Source organism: Crotalus tigris, unplaced genomic scaffold (assembly GCF_016545835.1).
Source record: "Crotalus tigris isolate CLP2741 ecotype Arizona unplaced genomic scaffold, ASM1654583v1 scf7180000017573.2180621, whole genome shotgun sequence".
In the NCBI taxonomy this organism is placed as follows: domain Eukaryota; kingdom Metazoa; phylum Chordata; class Lepidosauria; order Squamata; family Viperidae; genus Crotalus; species Crotalus tigris.
Genome location: NW_024096483.1, coordinates 1,573,233 through 1,586,725, shown reverse-complemented (window position 1 = coordinate 1,586,725; position 13,493 = coordinate 1,573,233). Strand labels below are relative to the sequence as shown.

Here is a 13,493-nt window from a genome sequence, read left to right as displayed (position 1 = left end):
CGTATTTTATATCTCAATCAGGTTTTTTTAACTGTCCATTCTTCTCTAATTAAGAATCTGATTCTGAGTTTATCAGTTATTTACTATTCAAGCTCTGTAATCAGTAGAACTGAAGGTGGATTTATAATATTATGCTGAATGGATGTGAATTTTAAATGAACAGACACAATTAAATGTATGCTGAAACCAGTACGTTATCTGCAGACAGCTGAGGTTATTTTCACTTTTATTTCAAGAACGATTGTCACTAACCAGTTACTATTTAATTTCATTATTTTCAGGAAAAATACTTGAAATATAATAAAGTATCAATTATATAATAAGAAAACCATTGAATTTTGATTCAACTATACTGCAATTTCCAATTTCAATATGCTTCTGCAACTTATATATTCAGAATTTTAAAAATAGAACTCCTGAGATAGTTTTAATTATCTCTCAATACAGAAATGCTTCACTGTATTTATTAGCAATGATATACACATATAGCATTTTAAGTAGATGGATTCAAAACACTAAAACTTTATGATTAGGAAAAATTATGAACTCAGATGTCTAAATCAAAAGAGAACTTATTCACTGGTGTTGGGAAAAGTAAATACACAAATACATTCTATTATGAAATGAACAGGCAGCTATTTTTCACTACAGAGTTTCATGTCCCCACAGGAGCTCTGTTATTTAATTAACTGAAGCTAAATAATTTATAATATTCAGATACCATATAAATCTTTTTTCATATTAAAACTACAGCAAATATATTCAAACTGAATAAAGTAAAGGCCTAGAGAATTATCAAGATCCATATCTAAGGAACAAAAATTAATAAATTAGAATTGTATTAAGAACTTTTCTGAACAGAGTTACAAAGTGTATTTTACATATTGTACTATATAGCAGGAAAAAAATCATTCCTTACTGCAATGGAAGATTGGGGCAGGTTCCTTCTCAATGATTCTGATCAATATCAAACAGAGAAATCCTTTCTCTAGGCAATGAAGAAATATAGACAGCTAAAATAGGCTGCACACATTGAGCTAAAAGATCATTTCCAAAATATTTGAGCACAAAAGTCTTAACCACCATCAAAATTTAATTTGGGATAGTATAGTAACAGAAAGAAAGCACAGAATCATTTTTTTTTTTTTTTAGGTACATAAGGATTCAACTCTAAACTGTTACAACAGACATTTGTACTAAGCAATACTTTCAAGTCAAAGATAAATGAACATTCCCCCAGAGTTAATAGCTTAATTAGATTCTTCGACATAAAGTTTTTCATTATTTGCTGGATCGCTTTTCATACTTGTCCTTTGTGTTCTGGTTCCTGGGCCTGTGCCTGTGCCTGGGAGGAGAGCAGCTGACTCTTCTCCTAGACCGAAAACTAGGTTTGTAAGGATGCACTCTGTGTCTCTTTGGTTTGGTTTCTTCCCTGCTCTGACTTGGTTCAGAGTCTTTATTTTCCTCTTGATCTTTCTCTCCCTGGTCTTGCTCTTTTGGTGAGTGCAATGTGTTCTTAATAGTATTAATAAGAAATCTTTTATTTGTACTGGCAAGGGGGCACTTCATCCTGCAAAAGTATCAAAAAACAGTATTATAATATCCAAAATTCACAAAAAATAAACATTATGAATATACAAAATGAGTACTACAGCTAATTTTCTTTTTTTGGCTTCCCTTGTATGCCACCTAGTGTATACTTGAAGTACAGAAAGAAGCAGTTAAGACAGATGCATTTTATCATAAGGTTGCCAAATATATATATATCAAATACTTAATTTCTTCGTTAAAAGATATAGAAAATCTAGTAACATCTGCACATCTGTTACAAATGTAATTATAGTCATTCATGTGACAAAATAAACTCTTTTAGAAGTATTTGCCACAAAAATTGTTGTGACATAAACCTTTGTGCTTTACTGTAAAAGATTTAAGTTTTTCCTCTGCTATACTCAAACAAGGAATTTAAATCCAACATGCTTCAGCTATTTGATTCTTAAATTAAGTACATAACCAAAAATATTCTTATAAACCACTTATTTTTCTAATACTTGATATATAATTATTTTCATTCTTATAACAAATTGAAATTAAAATAATTGCAAACAAATATTCTTTCAGAAATAAGTGACAAATATGTTGCAACTATTAAAAACCTCAAACAACTCAAACAGGCTACTATCAGACAGAATTACTATTTTCAGATATATCCTCTATTTTCCCATTGTGCCAAAAAATATTAAGTAGCAATAGGTGGGAAAAATAGACTTGCTGGCTTCTTTTACTGAAACTCTTATTTCTTTGACTTCAAAAAGAGGATCCCATCTTAAAAAATGACTTTGTGAGCTATTTGCTTATGTGTTGACTATGCAACCAAAGTGAATTGATGGAATAGGACAATTTCATGTGATTTATTTTCAAGGACTAAAATAATAACCATACCGTGTTGATTATTATGGCACAACTTAGGATCCAAGAATGTAACATTAATTGTCAGAGTATTTTGATCTGATAAAATTGGGACATCCAGTAAAACCTGTTTTTACAGCTCATCAATCCCACAGTAGCTATAAGGAATTTGGCTCTGCTGTCTTATTCTTCCCTGCCTATTACTTACAGTGAAGAAGAAAAGCACTAGCAGGCTCCTGAGAAAGTTTTAGTAAAATTGTTTCTACACTTGCAATCACATGGCATAAACTCATCCAAGAGTAACACCGTTATTGGAGTCTCCAGAATACCAGTATCATCTACTTCCATTATAAAACATAAGTGCTTCTGGCGGGTGGCAAATGAGGCCTTTTTTGAAACAGGAAGAATGGAATGGAATTATTTAGTTTATATTTTCTTCTCTTTCTTCCTATCTCTTACCAGAAAATGTGTTCAAATGTTTTAGCAAATTCAGCTAGATATTGAATATAATAGATAATGAGCAACATTATTTCCAAACAAGACTACACATAAAAGAAACTAATTCTTATTCTTGGTTATGTGTATACTTACCAACAAAAAATACTATATTTTAATCCATTGGTGAGAAATTTACATGACAATGCTCACTATGCATTCTTACTCTAGTCCAGGGGTTCTCAACCTTGACAACTTTAAGACTTGTGGACTTCAACTTCCAGAATTCCTCAGCCAGCAAAGCTAGTGAGTCTCCCTAGTGAGACTTATTTATTAATGCACATTTGAAATCGCAATTTTTAGGTTTTTTTAAAAAAACATATATTATTTTATAACTTTATTATATTTAATTTGAAGAACTTACCAGCCCATGGGCCCCATTGTTTCTGCTCTAGTTTTCCCACGCTTGGCTTCTGTCAATAGCTCTTCCACTGCCTTCCTAAATGTTAAGAACAAACATTAATTTAACTTCTCTTCCAATAATTTTGGAATGTGGACATATTTCTTTCATCTAACAGTAATGCAGACTATTACAATTCACTCAAGCTGCAGTCCCTGGATCAAAATAAAACTATAATCATTGAAATTCAGATTGCAAATAATAATTTTTCATGTTCTAAATCCCATGAGTCACTGGACAGACGCTTAAGGTATTTAGCCAGGTTGTATAGAAAGCCAGTTAGGTGTATGATTAAGGTGCCAATCTACAAGCAGCCTATAAGTTTAATCCTCCCTTAGGTACAGAAACCAGCTGGGTAACTTTGGACCAATCATTCCTTCTCAGGCCAAACAACCCTCACAGAGTTTTTGTGGTGGAAATATAAGGAGAAGCCATTACGTTTTAAAGACAGGAAATAAATATAATAAGCAAATGAGCGTACGTTAAAAGAATGCCTAAAAGATAGGAAGAAATCCATAAGGATATAATTTTTGCACCAAAGAAATACTAAATACCATTTTTATTAGATATTGTTGAAATTGAAATATCCCAGAATTAGAATTATTTAAAAGAATAAATATAAAGATATACTCAAATTTATTTTATCAGATTTGAGGTACCCTTAACTCTTCCTCCACTTGATACATATAGCTGTTCAGGTCAAGGGTATACACTTATAAATTGGAAAAAGATGTTTTAACTTTAGTTATATTGAAATTGGTTAAAATCTTATATGGACACAAGGAAACCAGTAGAGAGATTGGTAACGATTATCTATTGCGATTATGAATAATTGGCCCATTATTGGGTTTTTGTCTGGATTAATTTTTCTATTAGAATTATAGCATGTATTTTTATTCCACTTTAATCATTGTTACATTACTTATCCTTAATGTAACTTTATAGATTGGGGATAAGGTACCCCCAGTTAACCCAAGTACATCTCCTTAAAGTACCAAACTTTTTACAAAGTCTATTTTTAAGTGGGAAGTTGGAATGCTGATCGCAAGATAAGTATTATTTGTAAGAATATATCTAGCTTTCCCACAGTTTTCTAGGCACTGATATACATTCACCTGTAATATGGAAGGTGGAGTCATCATACTTTACTTTTCTTGTTACCTAATTGATCACTCATTTGAATCTTTCTAATCCTGACCTTAATGCTAATAATTGTGGAAAACTGATTTTAATCAAGATTGCTCTAGGCGATAGTGGAGGCTTTAATCTTAGGACTGAGACATTTCTGTCGATTAAAATAATAAAAGTTTTAAACTGATTTAGGTATAAGGAGGGTGAACAAAAAGGTATGTCCTGACCTCATCAAATATTACTTTGTCCTTTACCCATTTTGTTTAGCCTTCCAAGAATTTCACAGGAAAAAGACTTTAAAAAGGTTGCAATGTCTGATCTCAAGACAACAATACCTTCTTGCATGCTTTAATACTACAAAGATATTTTATAAGAGAACTATGATAGTGTGTATTCCATTTGCGTATGTACCCATTTATCTCTTTTGAGAGTTAAAGTAGTCTGCAAGGTAGAATTAGAGATTTGTGAACAAAACAGCATTTCAGGCTATGTTAACATTCAGCTCCTTTATTTTTTCTTCCCTAGTCCACTGTTCTCTAGCTGTAAATGGATCACACTGAGGTTATACTCCTTGCCAATACTGTATCTTGAATGTATCAGTCCAACACATATTTGTTGGTGGATAGCATGTTAGCTTGCAAGGTGGCTCCCAGCATGCATAGAGTAAACTTTAAATAAAACCAAGCTTTAGCTATATTTGGATATACAAGCAAATATGTGGCAACCTTGACTCCTATTACACCTTATATTAGCAGGGAATGCTACATGTGACATAAGTACAATCAAAGGAAATGCCTTATTCTCCACCTTTTTACTAAAACATGTACAAGTTACAATTGATCAAAGTCATGCTAGGCAGTGGAGATCAGTCTTCATGAACCTATCTGTTGACAACCATGGCATATAGAATCTGAAGAAAAAAAGACCACGAGGAAGATCCTTGTTTAAAATGCTATTTCTATAGCAATAGGTAAATACTACTCTACAGAAAATCTGTGCTAGATTTGTTTTCTGTGATATTAAGTCTTTTTTTCTCTTTATCAGTTAAAAAATTGGGATTGTTATCTTTGAAACATACCACAAAATATGTTACATGAATGACAAATTTTCTTTACAATTGCCTGATATTGGCAACACTAAATTGGAACTCTTGTCTCTATATGTCAAATGCTATCTTATGGTCTTGTATATTATTCTGGAATTTTTCTTGCTTAATTTATTTGATCCCCTGACCTGAAGTTCTCTATCAGCTATCAACTCCAATACTGTTTGCCTGTTCCTATTTAAAGCTGCAAACTTTTTTACATAAAAGATTTGCTTTTGCCTTTTGGCAAAATCTGATTGTCTATATCTTGTGAGCCCAAAACATCTTTGGCACCAGAAGAGTTAATAGCTTACATTTCCGCAAGTTGAACAATGTTGGACTTGTAGCACCAACAGTAGAAAAAATAGTCCCTAGAACTGACACTTCTCAATCAATCACATTTATAATCAACTGCAAACACATTACATTAAATAGCTATCCCAATTCCAAATTCTCCATATATTTCCTATAAGCATCTCTACATTTGCAGCCTAGTTAGAGGGACAGAATTGGGATAATTCAGTTTCCGCTTTGGAACTATTTTATCTCTTTAAACTGACAGGAACCCTCCTGCTTGAACTCTGCAATTAGATAGAAAGTGGCATAATTCCCCCCCCCCTTATTTTAGGAATAGCAATTAAAAGCACCACATTAGTCTTTCACTCCCACTTTGGACCCAATATTTCAATATGGACAGGAGAGGACACTGGGGATTTGATCCCAGAGTTAAGGCTAGGCAACTCAAGGCCTCCCGCAAGTCCCGGATCAAAACTTGTTCTAGGCTGCAATTCACTGATGACCTGCAGCCTTAATTTTGAGGAGCCTTTGGATCAGCCCACAACTAGACGGTTAGTCAGTGAGCCAGGATCACTTACTGAGTAATAAAACACAGCCTACCACCGCTCCAGGCTAATTTGGTGCCCTTGAAGTCGGAGTACAATTCCTATAATCCTTTGGCCTGGTTCAGGATGATGGAAGTTGTCCTCCCAGTCATCTGGCCAGCACCAGGCAGGCATGGAATGGAAGCATTGCACCTTCCGTTTTTCCGACGCCTTCAAATCTCACCTCTCCAGCTCAGCATCGTCCGCCATGGCGTGCAGCGTTCGAAGAGACCCGCTCTCAAGCTCCGACCGCCTCCATCTTGTTTGTCTTTCCGGAAGCGCAGCAGCAGCTCTACCCGAGCGCGGGCGACGAGCACCAACAGACGCTCGCGAGGACCCCGAAAGGGGCGGGGCTCGGCAGCAGGCAGCCCATAGCCCCGCCCTCCCCAGCAAAGTTCGCCCTCTAGCTGATCGGAAGCGGCTCCTCTGAGTGTAGGGGGCGCGGCGGCTGCTGCCGGGGCGGGCTTAAATCTGACTGGAATCCTGCGGGGGATATTGCAGATGGTACTGGAATGTACAGTAGTCTTGTCTGTTGATGGAAGTTTTTTTTTTTTTTGAAAATTTTTTAAAAACTTTTACAAAGACAGAAAAAAAACAATAACAACTACAATAAGACAAAAAAAAAAAAACAAAACAATACAACCCTCCCCCAACCCCTCCCAAATCACCCCCTCCCTCCCCCCCCCAGCTTCCCAGAGCAGAATATAGGCTTAATTAAAAGAGATTAACAAAATTATAAGATAATTAAGAACAAAATATATATGAATAAAGAATTATAAACCTTAAAAAGAAAAAAATATTTTTTAAAAAAAGCAAAAAAAAGAAAAAAGTAGAGTTTTTATACAAGTTATAAAAAAGCTAAATGGTATTTTTTCATATCCAATTTAAATTGTATAAAATTTATCCATTTTTCCCATACAGCAAAAAATTTCTCTTGCATTTGCTCTTTTAAGAAAGCCGAAATCTTTGCCATTTCCGCCAAGTAAGATACTTTAAAAAACCACTCTTGCAAAGTAGGCAAAGATTCCTTCTTCCAATATTGACCTACTAGCAGCCTTGCGGCTGTAATCAAATTCAACATCAATATAACCTCCTTAGCATCACAATCAGTAACAATACCAAGCAAAAACAATTGTGGAGTAAATTTTACCCTCTTTCTAAAAATTCTCTGAATGTTCCACCATATCTTAATCCAAAAAGCTTTTATATTTTTACACGACCACCAAATATGATAATAAGTGGCATCCAAACAGCCACATCTCCAACATTTAGGCTGTAAGTCAGGATACATGAGAGACATCTTTTGTGGATCAAGGTGCCATCTATAAAACATTTTATAAAAATTCTCCCTTAAATTCTGGGCTTGTGTAAATTTAACATTTCTCACCCAGATAGTTTCCCAGGTATCCAGTAGAACTGGTTCACCAAAATTCTGCGCCCATTTAATCATACAATCTTTAATTAGTTCTGATTCTGAATCCAGTTCCACTAGCACCCCATAAATTCTTTTAATATGAGTTTGTCTTTGATCCTTTACTTGCTTGAAAAGATTTTGATCTTCTCTAAGCAAACCTAAACCACGATCCATCTTCCATCCATCTAATAGTTGTCTATATTGAAACCAAGAATAGGTAATATTTTCATGTAACAAATCTTCCAAAGATTTTAACTGCCAATCTAGACCATCCCATCTAAGCAACTGTGTATAAGACACCGCATCCACTTCAACACCTCTCCCCATCCCCTCCATCGCATGCCAAGGCACAGCCCACAATGGTATTCCAAAATCACTTTTATAATATTTCCTCCAGACTCTAAGTAGAGAAATCCTTATAATATGAGATTTAAAAGCCCGATCCACTTTTTCACTAAATATTAAATAGGCATGCCAACCAAAAAGCAAATCCCATCCCTCCAAATGGAGCATCTCTGAATTTGTTAAGTTTACCCAATCACTAATTAACGTAAAAACCACTGCATCATAATATAATTTCAAACTCGGCACCCCGAGACCACCTCTCTCACGGAAGCCCTACATAACCTCAAACTCCACCCTTGGTTTTTTCCCTGCCCAAACAAACCCGCCAATACCCCTCTGCCATTCATTCAAACCAACCCCGTTCTCCAAAACAGGCAACACCTGAAACAAAAAGAGAAATCTGGGCAGGACATCCATTCCAACCACCGCAATTTGTCCCATGAGAGACAACCGCAACCTCTCCCAATTCCCCAAGTCCCTCTGCACACCGGCCCACAGCCTTCCACAATCACTCCCAAACAATTCCGCATCAGAAACAGACAAAGTGACCCCCAAATATTCCGTCCCACCAACAACCTCAAAACCAGTCAACTCAGCCAAAGTTTGCCCGTCCTGAATAGCCACATTTCTAGCCAATACTCCAGTCTTACCACTATTAACTTTAAAGCCCGAAACAAATCCACATTGACGAATCAGCTGCAATAAGTTAACTACAGAATAATTTGTCTAGCATTATTTTTCATGTACCTGCCAGTTATAAAACCCGATTGATCCTTATGTATAAGCTGATGGACAACCTTCATAAGCCTATTAGCTAAAATTTTTGCAAAAATCTTATAATCTACATTTAAAAGAGATATAGGTCTATAATTCCTTGGTAAAGTAAGATCTTGATCCTCTTTTGGAATCAAGGATATAAAAGCACTGCGCCATGATAGAGGGATCTCTGCACCCTGCAATATATTATTAAAAAGCTCAACTAAAGATTGAGTCATCTCTTCAACTAAAGTTTTATAATAAATAGATGTCAAGCCATCCGTACCTGGCGCTTTACCTAATTTTAATTGCTTAATAACCGTCACAATCTCCTCATTGGTAATTGGACCATTAATTTCTTGCTTCTGATCTTCTGTCAATTTAGGAAAGTTAGCCTCACTTAAATATTTATTTATATCTGAAATTTGTACATTAGTAGTCTTATATAATTTTTGATAGTAGTACAGTCCCACAAGAAGCATTCCCCCACTATACAAACCAAGTTCAACCATCACACATCCTCCCCGGGGATCCGACCCCACCAGACAAACCGGTAAATTTTGCCCAACGTAAATAACCATTCCCCCTTTCCTCCCAGGGGCAGGAGACACAAAGTGTGAGCCCAAATGACCACTAACTAAATATCCTTGATCTTTAAGTAAAATATGAGTTTCTTGCAAACAAATGATATCATTGTTATGTTGTTTTAAGTAATGAAAGATTTTCCTTCCTCTCTGAGGGGAGTCAAGGCCGCCAACACTCCAGGTCAGGAACCCCGCCATCTCCCCCGACCAGGAGCCCGGAGAAGACCGCCCGAAGGTCCGCCATTGACGAACGCGCTGCAGAACTCCTGAGTCCCGCCCCTCCCACCGGCAACGAAGCACCTTCATAAGTAGATTCTTTAACTTCCTTCTTCTGTTGTTCCTTCCCCCCACGCCCATGTGCTGCACGGGTCACCCCCCGCTCCTCAACCTCTGCTCGACGCCGCCACTCCATCCGCGACCCCCCAGCAGGAACCAGACCCAGCCCTCCAGACCGCTGCTCCACCTCCCCGCCACCCAAAGACCCCTGAATCATAGGTAAAGATGAGCCTGCTCCCAGGACCGCACCATAAAACTTCCTAGCCCTGACAACCGTGCCAAGCCTATAACGCATCCCCGCATGGCCCAAAACAACACCCATAGGAATCTCCCATCTGAATGACATCGATCCCGCTCCGAGTTCATCAGCTAAAAAAGCAAAGTCTTTCCCGTTTCTCAAAACTCTGGATGGAATTTCCCTTAAGATAATGACATCTTGGGCGGCAATCTGAAATCTCTCATTGCAACAAGCTTGTAAGATTTCACTACGCAGAGACCTCTTAGAAAAATAGATCACCACATCTCTTGGCAAATTCCCCTGCCTCGCAATCCAAGAACCGACTCTGCAGACCTTCTCCACCTCTCTGCGCAATCCATCTCCATCCACATTCAAAACAAGAGCTAGATCACCAAGCACCATCTGTGTCAGGTCTCGATTCAAATCTTCCCCCAAGCCCCTGATTCCCAAGGCATACTCCACCTCCCTGCACCGGGACACGAGAACATCCTCTCGTGAAGTCTCCACCCCTCCTTCCACATCCTGAAATTCATCTTCAATAAAATCAACTTTATCAGCGACCTCCTCCACTCCGGAATCCAACCCCATGACCACTGAAGCCAGGCCCGACAAAGCTATCACCACGTCCTGTCTCAAAATGGTGGTATTATCTTCTAACAGCTGCTTCATCTCCTCTCCACCCTCAGTTCTATTCTGCCCAAGGAGGTCTCTCATCTCCTCCTTAGTTTCAGATTTAATCTGTTTAATCTGTTCAAGAAGGTCCCCCATTTCCTCTCTGCCCCCAGACCTACCCCATTCAAGAAGCCGCCCCATCCCATCTCCAATTTGGGATACAGCATTTCCCATTATATCTTCAATCTCCTGTGCAGACGAATCCGGCAGAGGAGGAGAGGGTGGAAGCAATACTGATGGTGTAGGTCCAAGTTGTTGTTGTCTTACTTTCACTTTCCGTACCAGCAAAAAAGAAACAAAAAAATCAGAGTCAACTAAAAAGAAAAATTTAAAATAAAATACTAAACTAAAAAGAAATCCTTTAAACTGCTCTGTCCGCTTTAAAAATTACTCACCAGGACACTTTAAGCGCAGAGCTGGTAGCGGCGTTTCCTTTTGTCTCCGAAGAGGCAAAAACAGCTGGGAGGCGGAGAAAGCAGGAACTCCGAGGGAACACTCTTTCTGTCCCCTCAAAAGAAAAATCCAGAGGGGGCTAAGAGGTTCTACCTCTATTCTTGCAATCTCTGCCCCTTCCCTTCGCCCGGGAAGGGGATTCCGAGCTGCGGGCCAGCTGATTTTCACTGCACACCGCGGATCTAACGCCGTCCCAGGAGGACGGCTACAAGGTAGCCGCCATCAACGTCGCTCCCCGGCGGAAGCTCCTGTTGATGGAAGTTTTGATCTGATACCTATTGGCCTGAGATAGTTTCATTAACTTAACACAACTTGTTTCTCTGTCAAGTTACATAGAATTGTAGTAGCACGGGGTTTTTTTATGTGTGTATTCACATACCATATTGGATGGATGGATGGATGTAGATTTAAACACACAGATCAGATAGCTAAATCATATACAAACACATCCTAGCTATTTATACACACACATACACACTTAGATAAATAGACATAACATATACATGTACCCATATATACCAGGTATTTATACATACACAAACTGGATAGATAGTACATATACATACCAACATGCACACACACAACTTTCCTTCCTTCTTCCTTCCTTCCCTCCCTATTGATCCATTGGATGTGATAGCAAATGTATTTACTGCATCTAGTTTAATTTTCAAAAAGGGTAGAACACTCCTAATTAATCTACATCTATTAAAGTTATTTAAGCTTTGGTCAGTCATTATTAAATCTGATTAATTATGTGCCACCAAATCATTTTCAACTTCTAGGGATCACAATGCAGAGCTAAGGGATGTTGGAGGGGGGTACCTGGGACAGTGCATTCTCTCAGAAACTGCATGCTGGTGGGAATAAGACAACCAAATATCGGTTTTTTTTCCTTAGAAGGGTGCCAGATCTGAATTGATTGTTAGCAGAGATCTTTAATACAACGTTTAAAATTCTGTAGTTGCAGCCACCTCAAAATTCAGTTATATCCAATGATTCCAGAATCCTACTGAAATTCACATGATGGGAAGTCACAACCTATCCATCAGTACTTGGGTGTTCTATCAAAATTCTGTCTATTTACAGAACACAAAATATTAAAATCAAAGTAAAACATTAATGTTTAGCATTTTGTGAGTTCAATCAGCAGTTATATGCAGGATTTACTGAACTTATTAGAAAGATAACTGACTTAATCATTGTGGTTATCCACCTTTAACTGAACTACTGTTTATTGCATTAGCTCAATTGTATGGATTCCTACTGTGTTAAAGCATAAATTAACTCTGCTGCATGTGGTTGCAAATTGCACATGAATGACAAGCTTGACAACCACATTTTACTCAGGCTGTTGGACCATTCATATTCTTCCTGCAGGCCAGTGTCTCAACCTTGGGAATTTCAAGATGCATGGATCTCAGCTCCCAGAACTGCTCAGCCAGCATGCATTTTGGGGAATTTGTAAGGTGACCAACCGTCCTCCTTTAGGGAGGACAGTCCTCCTTTTGTGAGTTCTGTCCTCCCTCAAAAAGTGTCCTCCTTCATGTCCTCCTTTTCGATATTTGAAGACTAATCTGCAGGAGTTTTTTTTCCCTCATAGAACGCCCAGAATGGCGTTCCAGCACCTTTTTTTGATGGTTTCTTTTTTCAACTTTTGCATGAGCTGTGCTACTCCCACTATTGGCTTTCGAAAGCCAATAGGAATTGCTGCTGAGCACGCCAAAACACCCAGCTGGCAAACTTTGCACATGCAAGTTGTCTGTATTATTGTTGCAATGAATAAAATGTTTCTTTTATTTACAATATTTTTTTCTTCAATTTATTTGTGTCCTCCTTTTCATTGTAAAAAAGTTGGTCACCTTAGAATTTGGGGAATTGAAGTCCATGCATTTTACGTTGCCAAGGGTGAGAAACATTGCTGTAGGCAAATGACAGACTGCATACAAATCAGATACTGGCCTTAGATCAGGGCCGGAGATACGGTATGTAGCCCTTCAGAGGTTGTTGGAAAGCATGATCCTTCAATTTAGCCAGGCCACTGAGACTGCTGGGGTAGAGTTTAGCATAGAGAAGGCTACACACAACCCACCTTCCTTGCACATGTTATTGCAACTTTAATGCAGCTCTCATCATTTCCATCCATAATAATGGAGGGTGGATACCTAGTGGGAGTTGTTTTCTAATAAGGCCGTTTAGGGGAAGACTGCATAGTTTTCCTGCCCAGTCTTTACTTAGGTATCTGCTTCTGCATCTTTAAATGGAACAAACCACTGGCAACCATCTATAAACGTCTCGCAATTACTACAAGATATATTAAGGCTTCCAAACTAACCATAAGGGAGCTTTTACCATAAT

The 13,493-nt window shown here is 37.8% G+C and overlaps 1 protein-coding gene across 1 annotated transcript; it reads right to left on the bottom strand.

Moving 5' to 3' along the window:
* Positions 1-209: 209 nt before the first annotated feature.
* Positions 210-6,744, bottom strand: POLR1D (RNA polymerase I and III subunit D). Its single transcript, XM_039356776.1, has 3 exons — positions 6,585-6,744; positions 3,269-3,343; positions 210-1,570 (listed from the first exon to the last, which is right to left on the bottom strand). Exons 1-3 carry the CDS (start codon positions 6,608-6,610, stop codon positions 1,282-1,284), a joined length of 390 nt encoding a protein of 129 aa, XP_039212710.1. The 5' UTR covers positions 6,611-6,744; the 3' UTR covers positions 210-1,281.
* Between the last annotated feature and the right edge of the window lie 6,749 nt (positions 6,745-13,493).